The sequence below is a fragment of the Camelus bactrianus genome, chromosome 7, assembly GCF_048773025.1.
Source record: "Camelus bactrianus isolate YW-2024 breed Bactrian camel chromosome 7, ASM4877302v1, whole genome shotgun sequence".
Classification (NCBI taxonomy): Eukaryota; Metazoa; Chordata; class Mammalia; order Artiodactyla; family Camelidae; genus Camelus; species Camelus bactrianus.
The window spans coordinates 44861433-44879469 of NC_133545.1; the positions used below are offsets into that span (position 1 = coordinate 44861433).

At 40.9% G+C, this 18037-nt stretch overlaps 2 protein-coding genes across 3 annotated transcripts in view; both read left to right on the forward strand.

The window, feature by feature from the left end:
* The window catches only part of SPMIP4 (sperm microtubule inner protein 4), a 52107-nt gene extending 50643 nt beyond the window's left edge, over positions 1–1464 (forward strand). The window contains exon 11 of the mRNA XM_010968635.3: positions 447–1464. Within this exon, the coding sequence (XP_010966937.1) occupies positions 447–1247 (801 nt within the window). The 3' untranslated portion in view covers positions 1248–1464. The remainder of the gene's footprint in view (positions 1–446) is intronic.
* A 7615-nt stretch (positions 1465–9079) lies between these two features.
* On the forward strand, positions 9080–11310 carry CYCS (cytochrome c, somatic). 2 transcript variants are annotated; one of them, XM_010968633.3, is made up of 3 exons: positions 9080–9235; positions 10271–10447; positions 10561–11310. In XM_010968633.3, the coding sequence occupies exons 2-3, from the start codon at positions 10279–10281 to the stop codon at positions 10707–10709; spliced, it is 318 nt and encodes a 105-aa protein (XP_010966935.1). In that variant the 5' UTR covers positions 9080–9235; positions 10271–10278; the 3' UTR covers positions 10710–11310. The 2 variants fall into 2 exon arrangements, with proteins under 2 accessions (XP_010966935.1, XP_045361609.1); XM_045505653.2 differs by having other exon boundaries at positions 9165–9374.
* The last annotated feature ends 6727 nt before the right edge of the window (positions 11311–18037 follow it).

Genomic DNA, 18037 nt, shown 5'->3' on the forward strand with positions numbered 1-18037 from the left:
AACAGGTAGAGGAGAAAAACATGTGCTTATTAGGACCCAAGTTTCAGTGTCTTTTTCTTTATTTTTATTTATTTTATTGAAGTATAGTTAATTTATAGTGTCTTTTATTTTTATTTTTGTCTTTATTTTTATTTATATATTTTACTGAAGTATAGTTAATTTATAGTGTTGTGTTAGTTTCAGGTATACAGCAAAGTGATTCAGTTACATATACATTATTTTTCAGATTTTTTTCCATTATAGGTTATTACAAGATATTGAATATAGCTCCTCAGTGTCTTTAAATAAATATCAAAGAACACTGCAGTGTATACTCCTACCCTCTCCTATGTTTACTCATATAGTGAAAACGGGTATGACTTTTGACCTGCCATTTGTGACAATATCCTGACAATGCCAGATTTATTAACTAATTGATTTTCTCTTTTATTATCCCACCACTGCAGCAAGAAAAATTCCATCCTGTCTTAAAACCCACCCAACCCTTGGAAGGACGAATTGCCCGATTGATTCAGAACCGACGTCCTTTGGAGGCTGTTGTCCAAAAAAGACCACCTTCCTGTCCCGATTGTACCCCTAGAGTTTTGTGTACTTTTCATACCTTAGTACCCAGTTCTACAGAAATGATGGCTCTCAGAAATAATATGCCCACAGGTGTGACCCATAAAAAACAGAAAATTGAAGACAAGATTAAGGAAGAACAAAGCTTGCTATCTACCTATGCATTTCCATCTTGTTACCCAGCAAAAGATCTGGCTAATATTTCTGACAAACCATTTCCAAAAATCACGGATACTAAAAAGACAGAAGATTTGTACTGGAGACAGCTGTCATTAAAGCCCCAAACTATACCTTACTTTAACCCAGACCATTACATTCAGTATGAACATTTAAATCAGTATAACATGTGTCAAAACCCCGTAAGCCTTAGTAAGCATGGTCTTTTACAAAATAAATCAGACTTGGAAGCTTTCAATTTAGAACATTTTTTAAGTAAGCCAGAACGGTTGACCTTGAATATGGGAAACGATGAAGAAACAAGACCTATTCTAGGTTGGATTCCTAGAGCTGGAGTGGCCAAGCCTCATACCAACCTGCTGGAGCTTAAGTACTCTTTTTCAAAAACTGAGGCACAAAAACGTTTCCATAAATCAATTCTAGAAGACTATAAAGACCTCAGGGATAAGGAGCATTCAGGGAAGAAACACCAATTCTATGGCCATAATTCTTATTATTTCTATAATTGAGATATTCATCTTTCCCTGCAAAACCCAGCCTCTTGCAAGAAAAGAAAAAATATAGCAGAATTTTTTCCTTGTTGCTGGAATCTGTTTTCTAGAGAAGCCATAGGAACTTGTTAATGAGGTTTATGTTTTCAGGAATTTAAGTTAGGATCTGGTCAGAAGAACCCAGAAAACATCATGTTCTGACTTCAAACGTTTTAACAATTTGGCAATAAAATATTTGAACCAGAAAAAATGTACTGTCCTTAATCTCATTTTCAAATTATAATCCAAGGAATTTTTCCAAAATCATGATCAACAATGTATATGACAAAGATTTACAAAAAATGAATGTTTGAAAAAACTCGAATTCCCAATAATTGACAAATGTCTATACAAAGTAGAGTAACTTAATAAAATAAATATGTGAACACTGTCCATATATGTAAAAGTTTGTACAAAATAAGATTAGGTGACAAGACAAAACTCAAATGCCCAGTTAACTGAGGGACAGACAGCTCTACAAACATTACCTTAATAAAGTCAGTATGTGGGCCCTGTTCCTTTATGTAAACATGAACAAGATAGGTCAGCAGAAAAGACGAAACCTAAAATGCTCTGCATGCACAGACTCTAAGTTGCATGTTTCTTCTCCTTTAACCTTCTGACAGAGAAACATAACCATTTCTTTTATGCAGAAAAAAATGATTTTATTGTGAAGATCTAGCAATGGCTTTAATTAGTAACTGATGAACTTTAATTGTGGCAAGAAAGATAGTGTCTTGGTCTGTTTGGGCTGCTATGACAAAATACCATAAACTAGGTGGTTTATAAAGAACAAACATTGTTTCTCACAGTTCTAGATGTTGGGAAGTCCAAGGCCATGGCACTGGCAGGTTGGTGTCTGGTGAGGGTCCACTTCTTCATTGACAGCCGTCTTCTCACTGCAACCTCACATGTGGAAGGGGCAAGGAATCTCTCTGGGACTCTTTTATAACAGCACTAATCCCATTTGTGAGGGCTCTGCCTTCATGAACTAATCACCTCCCAAAGAACCCCCATCCCCTAATAATCTTGGGGATTGGGATTTCAATATATAAATCTGGGGAGGGGGAACACAAACATTCAGACCAGCTGATGATGGCTTGATATCAATCATTCTAAAGCCAAACATCACTATTTTTGGATGGTATCCACCAAGAGTTTAGCTAATCCCTAAATGCAAGTCAACTCATTTAATGAGCCAAGAGGTACATTTTAGACATAGTTTATTATGGAAAGTTCATGAGGAAGTTCTATGAGTGTTTTGTTGAGATTTCTCTCTTAATTTTTGTTTTTGTTTCATGACCAACATGTCATTTGATTACACCCTCTTAAAAACTATTGAGCTAAAATTATAGAATTTTTTCCAAATTCTATAGCACTAGTTATATTAGGTGTGATAGGTATTGTGGGAAGCAAAAAGTTACATGGTAAAATAAAACTGGGGACAAGAAAGCCGATCACGTGACTTAATCATGGGATTCTCCATAGCCTTTATTTATTTATGTTTGTTGTTGTTGAAGTACCATCAGTTACAATGTGTCTTTCTGGTGCACAGCACAATGTCCCAGTCATGTGTATATTTGTTTTCATATTTTTTTCATTAAAGGTTATTACAAGATATTGAACATAGTTCTCTGTGCTATACAGCAGAAAATTTTTTAAAATCTATTTTTATATATAGTAGCTAACATTTGTAAATCTCAAACTCCCAAATTTATCCCTTCCCACCCCACCTTCCCCAGTAACCGTAATATTGTTTACTATGTCAGCGAGTCTTTCTGTTTTGTATATGAGTTCATAGTGTCCTTTTCTTTCTTTTTTTTTTTTAGATTCCGCATACAAGTGATATCATATGGTATTTTTCTTTCTCTTTCTGGCTTACTTCACTTAGAATGATGATCTCTAGGTCCATCCATGTTGCTTCAAATGGCATTATTTTATTCTCTTTTATGGCTGAGTAGTATTCCATTGTATAAATATACCACAACTTCTTTGTCCAGTTGTCTGTTGACAGACATTTAGGTTGTTTCCTTGTCTTGACTATTGTATATAGTGCTGCTGTGAACATTGCGGTGCATGTGTCTTTTCAAATTAGAGTTCCCTCCAGATATATGCCCAGGAGTGGAATTGCTGGGTCATATGGGAAGTCTATTTTTAGTTTTTTGAGGAGCCTCCATACTGTTTTCCATAATGGCTACACCAAACTATATTCCTACCAGCACTGTAGGAGGGTTCCCTTTCTCCACATCCTCTCCAGCATTTATTGTTGCTGGACTTTTGAATGATGGCCATTCTGACTGATGTGAGGTGATGCCTCATTAAAGTTTTGATTTGCATTTCTCTGATAATTAGTGATATTGAGCATTTTTTCATGTGCCTATTGGCCACTTGTATGTCTTTATTGGAGAATTGCTTTTTTAGGTCTTCTGCCCATTTTTGGATTAGGTTGTTTGTTTTTTTGTTACTAAGTTGTGTGAGCTATTTATATATTCTGGAAATTAAGCCTTTGTCATTTGCATCATTTGCAAATATTTTCTCCCATTCCATAGGTGGTCATTTTGTTTTCCTTATGGTTTCCTTTGCTGTGCAAAAGCTTGTAAGTTTAATTAGGTCCCATTTGTTTATTTTTGTTTTTATTTCTATTGCCTGGGTAGACTGCCCTAGAAGAACGTTGTTAAGATTTATGTCAGAGAATGTTTTGCCTATTTTTTCTTCTAGGGGATTTATTGTGTCTTGTCTTATATTTAAGTCTTTAAGCCATTTTGAATTTATTTTTGTATATGAAGTAAGGGAATGTCCTAATTTCATTGATTTACATGCTGCTATCCAGTTTTCCCAACACCACGTGCTGAAGAGACTGTCTTTTCTCTATTGTATATTCTTGCCTCCTTTGTTGAAGATTAATTAGCCATAGGTCTGTGGGTTTATTTCTGAGCTCTCTATTCTGTTCCATTGATCCATATGTCTGTTTTTATGCCAACACCATGCTGTTTTGATTACTGTAGCTCTGTAGTATTGTCTGAAGTCTGGGAGGGTTACTCCTCCAGCTTTGTTCTTTTTCTTCAATATTGCTTTGGCAGTTCTGGGTCTTTTGTGATTTTAGGATTGTTTGTTCTAGTTCTGTGAAAAATGTCCTGGGTAACTTGATAGGGATCGCATCAAATCTGTACATTACTTTGGACAGTACTCCATAGCCTTTAATATGTAAACATCTTTTGGAATGTCTGAGGTGAGGGGGAATGGTGTACATGTTTCTCAAACTAATCTGATCCTTTTATTATAGCAGATATCATTGGACTAGAACTCCAAAGAATAAACTTTGGAAGATGCAACTCAGCAGTACAGGAACTGCACATTTTTCCCTGGGTTGCACTGGGGCACAGGTGCCCTGGGTTGTAGAACTGCATTCTAACTATGGGTATTCATCCACCTCTATGCAGAAGTGTGCAGCCTTCTCTTCAGACCTCTGTCTTAATCATCCTCCTCAGTTCTCATAAGAGGACATCAGCCCTACTCCCAATTCTGCTGGCTGTTAAGGCTAATGGATCTGGCCTTATTTGGTGACAGAGAGTATTTACACTCCAAGATGTTCATCATAAACTCAGTTTTGAAAAATCTTTATGGAGGCTTCCAGACTAAGGTAGATTTACTCCATGCATCTAATTTAACCTACTCTAAAAAGCACATTAAAACTACAGGAAAGTTTTTTGGTTTGGGTTTTTTTTTTTTTTCACTGTATTTTGGTTTTGTTTTATCCAAAGCATAAACTAGCCAGGTCAGTAGGGGGAACAGAGCTGAGACATTAGGAACAATTTAGAAAGGAGATGATGGAAGATTGATCTGAGCTGGCTGAAGGCACTAGAATCCTAAACTGGCAGTGAGGGAAAGAGCCTGATTTATACAGCAGAATCCTCAAAAGGCTCTGGAACTCAGTGCCAGGAGTGTCTGGTCTAGGAGTAAAGGAAGTGGGTAGGGTGGGGATGGAAGTTTGCTAAATTAAGGAAGACTGGGTTTAAGCTAAGACACTGTTGGCTCCTTAAGATTCTCTCTCTGCCCACCCCCCAACCCCACCCCCTCTTCCCGCATCCAGTCCCCAGTGCTAGGCAACTGCCCTAAATCCAGAGGGATTATTTTCTGAAGAAAGGTTAAAAAGAAGGAAAAAAGTATTTCTAGCATGGATAACAACAGGCATAGCTGAGGACTGCATACTGTTCCGAAAACAGGGGATTAAGTATCTCTATAATTCAGGGTCCCAGCAGGAAACAGACTCTCAGAGGATTTCCCTGAGGGGAGTGCATTGAAGGAACTATTTATAAGAGGTGGGCAGGGTTAAGGGAACCCTGGGTGAGGCACCCAGAAACTAGCAACAGCAAGACCACTCCTAATCCTCAGAACAAGGAAAGGACCCACTGTCATGTCATAGTGCCTCCCATTAGCCAAACCCAAGTAGAAATCCGGAGCAAGGGGATCCAGGTGATGCAATTCTTAGAGAATGGTGTCCTAAGGCAAAGGAAGGGGAAAATGGATCTAGATAGGCAAAAAGAGGACAACCAGCACAGTGAGCTTATAAATACTGACTCCTGAGTGATGAGAGGTGTGGCTCCCTCCCTGACTAGGTTACCAGATCAAGTCTCCAGGAGAGAGATTTCCTAGCTGAGTCTGAACAAGGCAATGCTCTCCCTTCTCTCAGCTCTCATATTGTAAACAAGCATCCTTTTTGCAGTCTACTTCCTGCCATGTTTTTCACATTTTGTGCCTTTTTTGGGTGATTTTGCTGTTTAAAATTATCCCAAGGTAGTGCTTGCCCAGTGTCCCTACATACAGGGAGTCTGTGATACACCTTACTGAGAAAATGTGTCTGTTAGATGTGCTTCATTCAGGTGTGAGTTCTTACAGTTGACACCAAAAATGTGATTGATAAAAGAAAAAACTGATCAATTGGACTTCATCAGAATTGAAAACTTTTGGGGTGTGTAAGATCCTGCTAAGAGGATGAAAAGCTACCCTACAGACTGGGTGGGAGAAAATAGTTTACAAACCACATATGTAACAAAGGACCAATATCTAGAATATATAAACAACTCTAAAAATTCAACCTAAAATAACAGACAATCCAGTTAGAAAATGGACAAAAGACATAAAGAAACATTTCACCAAAGAGGCTAAAGATTTTCAACATCATTAACCATTAGGGAAATGCAAATTAAAACCACAATGAGATATTATGACACACCTACCAGAATGGCTACAATAAACAGTGAAAACACCAAGAGCTGGTGAGGTTACGGAGAAACTGGATCACTCATACAGTGCTAGTAAGCTCTTGAGAACAGTTTGCCAGTTTTCTAAAAACTAAACATGCAGCTTCCATATGATCCATAAACCGTACTAATGCACATTTATCCCAGAGAAATGAAGACTTTTGGTGACACCAGCATCATGCAGGGGTCTCAGCCAACCTTCCCTCCCCACTCCCCCCTTGTATGAGCTTTACTTCCATTCTGCAGGGCTGCTTTTAAAGGGTAAGGCTCTTTTACTTCAGCAAAAGTCTGTAAGGTGGCCCCAGAGTCAGTTTATGCTTATTACATTACTTTTCAGTTCTTATTCCCTCTGCCTCCAACCAGATTTCCCTCACTTCCTTGTGACTTCAACATATCTTTTGATTTGGGGGTAGGAGTGGGAGGTGGTATCTTACTAAATTTTTTTTCTTAGGGAGGGTCCTAAATATGTCATCCATTATGGTGCTGAGAAGGAGAAATCTATGGCATTTGTTTTATAATAGTCATGCCCCTTACCAGTCACTACTCTGAGAAAAGATGGAGGTAGAAGGAACAGAATTACAAACATGAAACAGAGCAACCTGCAGAATATTATCGTTTTCCTCAACTAATCCTCTCAGATATCTTGAGTATACTGTGAGCCTATGAATTTCTTTAGAACTTGAATACATAGATATTAAGCACACAATTTTTGGTATCTGCTTTATTACAGGAATGTAGTGTTCATTTTTGTTGTTCTTTCTCCTCATCCATTACTTTCAATAACAAGACTCTTTATCCACATTTCCTTAATCAAGAGTATTAAGAACTTCCAGTTTTCTATTCTCCCTCTCATGGGAATAAATTTAAAACATCAATCAATTCACGAGGCCAGCTGATTTACTGCCACTTCTACATGATCTGCAGTATCACCACAACGTTGCTACTCCCCACCAGTCAACCCAACAAAGACTGACAAAAACTTCTGATACCACAGACACAAAAGATTTTGATATAACAATTACCTATTTAAGAACCAACTCTTCCTTGAAGGGATATGGGTGGCAAAATCAGAACTTAGCTTCAAATCTATCAGGACTTGGCTAAATTTACAAGGTTGCTAATCTTGGTCTCTAACAGGTAGTTAGCCAAATGTGCCTACTTCAGTAGTGCACTTAAACACCATCTTGGTCCCTTCTAAAAGCCACAAAAGGTCTTGAATTGATTTCTATTCTGTTTTATAGCACACTCCTGTGGCAGTGGTGTGTGAGATTAGAAAGAGGGAAATGGGAAATTGGGACACGGTTAGAAAGCAATAAAAATAAATCTAGTCATATGGAGAGACAGATGGTCTGAAGCAGAAATCATAGGACCAGTGTTTGGGAGGGATAAGTTAACCTCCTAGTACCTATTGCTTAATTTGGAGGAGGGAGAAAAGATGCTAGAATGTAAGCTCCACCAGAGAAAAAAAAATCCTCACTGATTTACTCCAGGTTCCTGGAGTGTGCCTGGCGCATAGCACATTCAATAAACACTGAACTAAATGAATTATGCACCGCTAGACAGAATATGGGAAAAGAGGAAAATTCTTTGGAACTAGGGGGCTGAATTTGACGGACAAGGGAGTCGCGAAACATCCCAGTGACAAAACCGAGCATCTCAGGAAGGGGACCTAGTTCTGGAGGAAAACTATGATTGCTGGAAAGTGTGGTGATCAAACCTGCACTTCTAATATGATCCAACCACATTAGCTTACTTGAACATGAGTTTCACCTACGTAAGGTGGGATGCAAATTCTCTCCAAATTCCAAGAATTGTCTAACCATGTAAAAAATTTTCTTCCCAGATGCTGTTTGCACACACTCCTTGCTCTTTCTGCATACAAACCCGAGGAGAGGCAGGTGTTGGCGGAAAAGAAGCCAGCATGTGATGGGCCAGAGCTATAACCCAAGCAGCTATAATGCTGCTTCAGTTGCAGCACCTGCTTAGTCTTCGGGCGTCCATCAAGGGGAGATTTGTTAGAAGATGACTTTAAAGTCACAGGGTGGAAACGAAACAAGAACAGGATCAGGAGCTGGTGTCTCTTTTTTTAATTCCTGGTTCCAGGCTATCCCTCTGGGGTGCAGCTGGCGCCAGCAGCGGAAATACGACCGCGCATGGATAAAGGTCGCCAGCTGAAGTGACGGTAACTAGAAGACCTGTAGGTGGCCGAAGTTTGATCTCGGTCGGATCCGCAACGTGCAGCTCAAAAAGCATTACGTCAGCCAGCACGAGCGCCGTCACCTTAGCAGGATAACGCCCTCTATCCACCACTAGACTCCGCCCCACCCTCCCCGTCACACACGCCCGCACACAAAGGCCAGAGGTCCCCTATGGGCACCACCTTGGCGTCTTACGTCTAACGGCCTGTCGTAACTGTCGTGCAAGAGAGGCCCTGACAGGAAGGGCACACAGGCAGCACACCCTACCCTGCTAGCCGGCATGCGCGCTCAGGTCCCTGTCGTAGGCCCTGGAGACCGGAGCCAATGAGGCGCGGTGACGTCACTGCGTATCAGTCCGCCGGGCGGCAAGGCGGATAGCCAGAGGGCGGAGCGAGTTCGGTTGCACCAACACCGGTACATAGGCGTGGACCGGCGTGTCCTTGGACTTAGAAAGCGGGACGTCCGGCTTGCGGGCGGAAATTCTTCAGTTCCGCGCGGTGAAAGAACGGTGAGCGCAGGGCGCGGAGGCCACAGCGGGTTGGAAGCTGAGCCAAGAGGGCGCGCGCCTGCGTTGGGGTTGTGCCGGTGGACTGAAGCCCGGGCGAGGCGGGCAGGGAGTGGCGGCCCCTGGCTGCGTCTGGCTTGAGGTGGGACACGACACCAACTAGTTAGTGGCATGGGGTCGGTCCGGGTCCTGAAAGCTCGGAGAGTCCTTGGTTGCAGATCCAACCGAGACGTGGGCCCTTCGTTGTCGGGACTGCGGGGTTGTGGCAAGACTTTCTCCGGGGTGAGGACGGTAGCTGGCGGATGGTGCTCAGCGCTTCCCGTCCTCTTTCCAAAAGAGCAAAACTGCTATTCCTCCAATTAGTCCTTTTTATTATTGGCCACCTGTCGTTTCCCCGAAGCCACCCCGCCCCCAACCTACTCAGGCATCTCGGAGAAATAGGTTTCATCAGTCTCCTTGAAACCGGCCTGGATAAATGACCTCGTGGTCGCCCTCGGAGATCTCAGAGCTGGGGGAAGGGGGTCCCTGGGAGACTTTGAAGCTTGCTGCTGCCCACACATCCACAGCAAGGCAATTTAGAGTGACCTGAGTCACCATGATCTCTTTTTTTGTAAAGATGTATCTTGCTTTAGTTTCAGAGAGAGGTAGCTTTAAATTGTAGTGTGAATGATTAGGCCTTCTTAAAAGTTGGAATTTTGGTAGTTTGGGTTTAATATAATCGCAGTTTAACCTAATCAGATTTGTGACTTTTTTGTGACCTTGACTTCATCTTTTGAGATGGTTTTGAACTAGGTTCCCTCTTTGCTCACTTGGACTCAACCTTTCATCACTTATACCCAGAGATGTGTTTTTAAGGAAGTTCTTTCAGATAGTATTTTTGGTATTATAAAATCTATTGTAAGTGTGCCTAGTAAAACAATATTCAATCTGGATCTAAATATTAAAGACTTGCAATGATTAAATGATGAAATGATCTCTGGTTTCCACTGTATTATTACTTGGAGAAAAAAATTAATAAATTGAGTCTTTCGTTTTTAGATTTAAAAATGGGTGATGTTGAGAAGGGCAAGAAGATTTTTGTTCAGAAGTGTGCCCAGTGCCATACGGTGGAAAAGGGAGGCAAGCACAAGACTGGGCCAAATCTCCATGGTCTGTTTGGGCGAAAGACAGGTCAGGCCGTTGGATTCTCTTACACAGATGCCAACAAGAACAAAGGTAAGAGGGGGACAGTTGTTAAATAACCCAAGCACAAATTGCATGAATGTAACCTATGGTAAACCCTTTTGCAGCAGTGTAACATACTTAACAATACATCCCTCCTTGTTTAGGCATCACCTGGGGAGAGGAGACACTGATGGAGTACTTGGAGAATCCCAAGAAGTACATCCCTGGAACAAAAATGATCTTCGCTGGCATTAAGAAGAAGGGAGAAAGGGCAGACTTGATAGCTTATCTCAAAAAAGCTACTAATGAGTAATAGTTGGCCACTGCCTTATTTATTACAAAACAGAAATGTCTCATGACTTTTTTATGTGTACCATATTTAAATCAGTCTTATACACTAGAATTCAGATCATGAATGGCTGATGGAATATTTCTGTTGGACAGACCTGATTTAAATAAGATTGGCTTGTGAGTAAATGAATATGGTCAGCTTTTTGAGTTTTGATAGTAATGTCAGTTCAGCAAGTATTATCACTTCTTTCCCCTTCTAAAGAGATGCTTGAACTTGGTTAGGGATGTTTTCAGGGAGATGGTAAATGCCTTCTCAGAACCTATAGGAGATTGGTTTTATATTTAGATTTCTATAACTGGTTATATTAATATATTTAAATATGGAGAAGATCCTTTCACTGTGTCATAGAACAGAGCAAGAGTCACCTGTGTTTCAAGTTGTCTTCATTACCCTGTTAAGGCAAACGCTGAAGATAAACTGACAATGTCCACTTTATCTTTTTGGTCTTAATTATGCCAATTTAATTAAAATTCTCTATCTGAAATATTGCCTTTTACTTAATGGAAGGCATTTTACTGTGGTTTATGTATAACATCAAATAAAGAATATTTAGCACTTTTCACATCTTATAGATCACCTTTAAAATCAGATGCTTTTAAAATTCAGTGTGACAAGATATGTTAGCCAACTTTGTGAATTCTTTACAAAGTCAGACTAAGTTATGATTCAGGATTGTTTTTTAAACAGGTATTCAGAAACATAACTGTAGAACTACTGAGTATGTGTGATTGGTAATGGTGCTTTAGCTAACTCATTAGAAGGGTTAAAGTGGAGAAGATACACCATCAGCACAAATTTGTAAACTATCTAATCATAAGGCTTAAGAATTAAAATCACAAATCATGACTTTTCTAATGTGCTTGATTTAATGACATACCAAAATGGTTGAAAAATACAGCAGCCTGAAACATGATGCAACATCGTTACTAGTCATAGTACTAGATTTTGTTTACTTAATTTTCTAGGACAGCCTCAACTAGAGCAACACTTCAGTAATCCACCTTTAAAAGTTTCTTTGGCCAGAATGAGCACTGCAGCATTTATGCCAAACGTGGATAGAAGAATGTGTTTCTACCATTTTTGTGGTATATAACAGTGTATAGTTTATGTACTAAGTTATTTCATACACAAGTTTGTGCAGTACCTGTTTAGAGTAGTCCCTAGAAATTTTGTGGAGGTGGGGGGCTTTAATTAATTTAACTTTGCATAGCTGCCAGTGGCTAGTATGTTGACAGCACAGGTCTAGAGTGAGCACCGTGCTCTATAACAAAAGTGCTTCCTCTGGACTCTATTTTCTTAATTAGGATTCTTATAAGTACACTAAGTGCCCTTGAGAACACTGATTCCCATTCCTGTTTCTAAATCTAATATGCTCCATAATTTTGCTACACACTTCACATACTCCTTTCGTAAGTTGGCAGTTTAGTTAGGTGGCATTCGTAGTAGGTAGGGATACACCTGTTTGTCATCCTTTTCCTGCACTTCAGTTTCTTCATAGACATTACATTGTTATATTTTTGCTTCAACCCCTAAAGACTGTTGTAAATTGAGAAGGGTGTGATGGAATTCTCATGCTTTCTAGGAAGAGGCCTTACCAGCAGCTTCCCCTCCCCAATTAACTAGTCTCAGGCTGTTTAAAATCAGTCAAGATCACAAGAGTAAACCAAAACCAACTTACCTACAGTGGAATGTGTTCATTTCTACTGGTGAGTCTTTTGGCTCTCTGTCATATTAAAATACCTTGAAAGCCAAGTAAGATATCACTGAGCATAGAATAAGAGTGACTATTAAGGTATAGTTCATACAGGCAAGGCTGATGCCTGGCAGCATATAAATACACCACTAAAGTGATTAGGAAGTGTATTTTCCTGATGAGTCTCCTGTGGGTAGTGCTGGAGTACACACTGAACTGCTGCTTTGGCTGTATATTTTGTGCCCCACACTGGCCATTCGTTGTCTTGGTGTTCACGTACAAAAATTAGATTTCTGCTTACTTAATATCACTTGGATTCCAGATTTTCTTATTTGGAGTTTGAGGTATTTGAAAACTGGCCGTACCCTCAGGTTCTCTTGGTTTATTCAGAAAGCTAAACAGATGTACTCTTTCTCAAAGGGTAAATACGTGTCCAGGTTTTTAGGAGGAACTTAACTGGTAGTCTCACTGTATCACCAACAAAGTATAGCTTCCACACATAGAAATCCACAAAGGTAAGAGGACCAATGTGTGGTAAATGATACGTCATTGACAGTTTTTTAAATGGCAAAAGACTGACTTGCTAGAGCTTTGATTAAGTCAGCTATTTTAGTCACATTAAAGAAGTCTCAGTGTGTTGGAATTGGAAGAGATCTTAGAGATTCTTAGAATCCAACTGCACCATTGTGCAAGATGAGAGGTGAAATTAACCTTAGCTCAGGGACTTATGGGAACTGCACAGCTGGTAAGGCTAACAGAACCTGGTAGTCCAACCTAGCAGATCACTTAGAGGAGGGGAACTGAGGCATACGGCAGCTACCTGGGTTTGGGGAGGGATCGGCTTGGCCTAGTATTATAACACCCCTACACTGAGCTCTGAAGCCTTCCTCTTGAGGGATGGAGGTATTCCGTGGGCAGAGACAAGTGGCCTGGTGGGGGACATAGCCCATTCCTTGTTAAGGGTGTTGCTCTCTTCACCTGTGTTACGAGGAGCCCTCCTGCCTGGGAGCTTGTTCCTTGAGGATTGCTGGGCCCAAAGTGGCCATAACCAAGTGCTCTTGCCCCACTGACCTGGTTATAGAGTCCTCACTTGGGGGAGGGGAGCATGCCCTGCCTCCTTCCATCCCTCTGGATTTGTTACCGTTTTACACTTAACACCTGCCAATGAAGATTATCTACACTGGAAAAAAACTGGCTGATGAACAGCATAGCTGAAAACACCACCAAGATACTCTTGAGTATAATTTGGTCTAATCTTTTACCAGACATACTAATGAGCTGCTTCCTTTTTCCTTTTTCTTCAGTTTATTAGAAATACACGTATATTCCACATTGGTGCTATTAAATATGTGCCTATAGCTTGAACAGTATATTTTGAAAAAGGATCATTGGACTAGTTGATTTCATTTGTGGTGTAACAGAGAATGCTGGGTTTGGGATTGGAAAAATTGTGCTTAGAGTAGAGGTTAGTAAGCAGCCCATGGTCCCAAAGTTTTTGTAAGTGAAACTATTGGAACATGATCACTTTTGTTCATTTATGTCTTATCTGGGTCTGCTTTTGTGCTGCAATATCAAGTTGAGTAGTTGCAACAGACTTTATAGCCTTCAAAGCCTAAAGTACTGACTGGTGCTTTACAGAAAAAATATGTATGATTTAAAGTTTTGCACAGTTGTGTTTTTCACCACCTGGAGAAAAGGAGTAATCTGTACCTCATAAGACTGCTGCTGAGCATTCACTGAGCGATATCTGTGAAAGCTCTTAACTGGTAAGCACTGTAATACTTGTTCTATTTATTTTATATCCTCTTCAAATTCCTTCAGAGTCACAGTGAAAAATTACTGCTTCCAAGGTTAGCAGAGACCTAGTTGTCATGTCTAGCATTATTTTCTATTCTCAGTTGGCTCTGATGACCCTAGGACATTTGACACCCTTGACTGCTCTAATTTTTTTTTACCTCCCTCAGCTTAAATTAATTTCACATGCTCATGGAATAAAATGTATAGGCATCATAAAATCTCTATGCACATGTAGCTGTTACCATCTGTGAGTAACAAATCAGCATGACACTTTGCCCAAATTCTAGTCCCATAACTAAATTGCTTTATAGTCATAGGGTGTATTCACATCTCATTTATCCTCACTAACTCAAAAGGTATTCAGAAGAATTGACCCTATTTTACAGCTAAGTAAAGAGGCTCAGGTTATTACTGCCAAGGGTCACATACATAGGTGCGGTACCTTGCTAGTATTACATAAGCTGGCACTGCCTTTTCATGGTGCTTTTCAGAACGTGGTATCACCTGAGTTGTCTCTGTTAGCCTCTTTACAGAGCTCCCACACTTCACTTACTAAAGACAGAGCTCTCTCCAGGCCTCCGCACTTCTGTAGCCCTCGCAAGTGGAGTTGGCTTGTCTTCCACGCTGTCCACAACAGAGGCCTCGTGGTCTTGGCATCTTCCAGATCATTACTCTTCCGCCTGTGAGAAATTCATGACCCTTTACAGTTGTCTGCACTGCTGGACCTTCATCACATTACTGAGAACGTCAGCACCTAGGTTGTGTACTCCATTACAACTTTTTAAAAAATTAATTCTACTGGTAATAGCTGCATACAAGTGAATAAGTGACCCATCCTTAATGTCATGTATCTTCAATATTTTTTACTTGATTTTAATTCTGAGAACTTCTTTCATATGGTTACAACTTAGGCTTGTCTTTGCTCCAGAACTATTTCACCTCTAAAATTAGAAATCCCACTATGCCAGTGTGATCACAACCTTCTATCACTCCATGTCTCTCTCTCTCTCTCTCTCTTTTTTTTTTTTTAGTTCTTATTTCTGTTGTTTCCTTGAACTTGTCAAAAACCTCCAGGCCCTGATCATTCCCTTAGGGCCTCCTTCCCTTAGCCAGGTTCTCAGTTTATCTTTTCAGTCACTGCATTGCCTGCATCCCCTACCTTTGCCCTCTGTGTTGCCTTTTGTGGCATCTGCTTTGCAAATACCCAGTCATCTGCATTCTCAGTTTCCACACCTGATCTGAGTACTCTTTGGGAAAATCACATGCTCCTGCCAATCAGCACCACTGTAAACTTATCTCTGGTTCAACTGAACCAGCAGAAACCCTGTGCAACTGTTCTGTTACATATCTGTTTTCTTCCTGTCTTCCTTGTGGTTAATTTAGTAGGTGATCATGCTCCTCAGGCTTATCTCACCCATGTCCCCTGCTCTCACATTAATAGCCTTGCCTCCCGTTTTAGATATGAATTCTCTACTTCCTGAATACATGGAAGGTTTTTGTCATCCCCCATCCTTACCTTCAACAGTGTTGTTCTCAATTGGGGATATGATTCAGAGCGTTCAGTTAGATCAGAACGTAGCTCCAGATGTTGCAGACACTCCAGCATGGTCAATCTAACACCCATTCCAAACCCCCTTGTCCTCTGCCTCCCTCTCCCATGGAAGTTGGAAGAGAAAAATGCTTGCTTTCATTTCAGTGCAGAAACTTTGCATTGGGAGCTGCACTCCAACAGAACAAATAGACTGCAAAAGTTCTGGAAATTATAGCTTTTCTTACTCAGTTTATAAATTTAATGAAATTGTAGGTATCCCTGCCTGAATCCGGCAGGGTAATACATCTACACCAAGAAATGAGAACTCTTTCCTGCCTGAAGATTCTGATAGCTTTCTTTCTATTTTCCACCCCAAAGTAGATCAGGTAGGTCACAACCAAGGCCTGTGTTCAGGTAAGGTATGTGATTTTTAATGGATCTTCTCAGTTGGAGCAGTTGCCCCCCCTCCATCCACACTGGTTCTCCAGCAGAATACCTTGAAAGTCAAGAGGTAATGCCTTTACACTTGGCCTTCTACACAGCAGGCGCCATATCTAAATCCAGCTCTGAATTCACAGGAAGACAGGGAACTGCCCTTCAGGACACAGCCACTTCTCCCCTCTTTTGGTCCCTCTCCTATTTCCCTGACCATTCCTTCTTAACCTCATTTGTAGGTTTCTTTGTCCCCTCTCAAAGAGACTGCTGATTGCCTGCTTGATATCCATTTTCCTCCTCACTTTTAGTAACAGAACTTTGGTTTTTTTTTAGGGTGGTAATATACCTATAGAAGTTTACACTGCCCAGCTTCCCTAGGTGTGGTCAGCGAGTCAAGTGAAAGTGAGTTGGGTGGGACTTCTGGGAAGAGCTGGCTCAGCTAGTAGAACTGCCCTTTTGCCGCTTTTCTTATTCCTGCCTGGAGCCTGAATGGGATTGCAAAACTCCTCTGGCAGCCATTGTGGGCTTGCGGCATTGAGAATAGAGCCATGCACCTGAGGTTGGCAGAGCAGAAAGACAGAAGGAGCTGGCATTTTAGTGATGTGGTGAAGCTGCCATACTAGTCCGGATCTCTTTAACCATTTAATAAACTTCCTTCTTATTTAAGCCAATGCCAGTTCGGTTTCTGATATGCAGCTGATTCTAATCTTAGCTGGTATGTCCACCCCTGTGTTACCAAACCAGGTTCATTTGCCTGACGCACAGCAAGCCAAATGCTGAGATGCCAAGATTTGCAGCAGAGAAAAGGTTTATACACAATGCAGCCAAGTGAGGAGACAGGAAAATAAGTCTCACATCTGCCTTCATGAAGGTGAGGGCTCAGGATATTTATGGGGCAAGGAAGCAGGGCAGTCTGAGGTGAGGGGAAATATGACTGGAGGTACGAAAAAGGTGAGGGTATCGGTGTTCTGTGCAGGCATATCTTAGTTACATGCTTCTCCATAGGATGCACGTTTAGATTTGGTGGTATTAGCATATTCTGAGGGTGGAGTTTTGGGCCCTCTGATGTCAAAATGTCATCCATTGGATGGACAGTCACCCAGTTGAACAGTCAGTGGTCTCAACTGGTTTGATCTGGGCAAGACTAGCTCCATGTTCCTGAAAAACATTTCGAGTAACTGTTGCTACAGTGACCCATATGTCAGAGGTGTTATCTATAGGGGGCAGTTGAAGGAGTCTTGTGATATATCGTCTAAGCTACATGAAGCTTGGCAGGTATGCAATCTGCAAGAACAGTTAAGTCAAGCTTGATAGGTGAAGGTGGGTTACAGGATATTATTTATCAAGCAAGTTATGGCTTAAGGGATACAACTGATAAGACTGCCCTCGGTTTCATTTTTATTAGTGTTCCCAGCTGTTCTCTCTTCTCCAAGAAGTCCTGATTGGTTCTTCATTATCTTCACACAGCAGCTGCAAGCAACTTCATTTTAGCTCTGCACAGGAGAGAGAGATGGATGTCTGGCCTTCTAAACTGCTCCCCTCACCCTCTTTACCCTGGATATGCAGGTAAAGCCCTTGCCTGGTGTCTGTGCTCTGCTTTGATAAAAGAGGGATGACATTCCCTGGTTCCCCACAATCTAACAGCATCTCCGTCCTGTGTATGTTCCAGCCCCCACACTAGCCTCATTCTCCATCCCAGGCCAGAGTGAGTCATACTTGGGCTTTCTTAGTTTTTCTCAGAAGTAGGATTGTCTGCTTTCTAAGTCCTGTGATTGTATTTTGTGACACTCTAACTCCTTTCTCCTTGTTAATAATTCTGGAGTAAATGCTGTG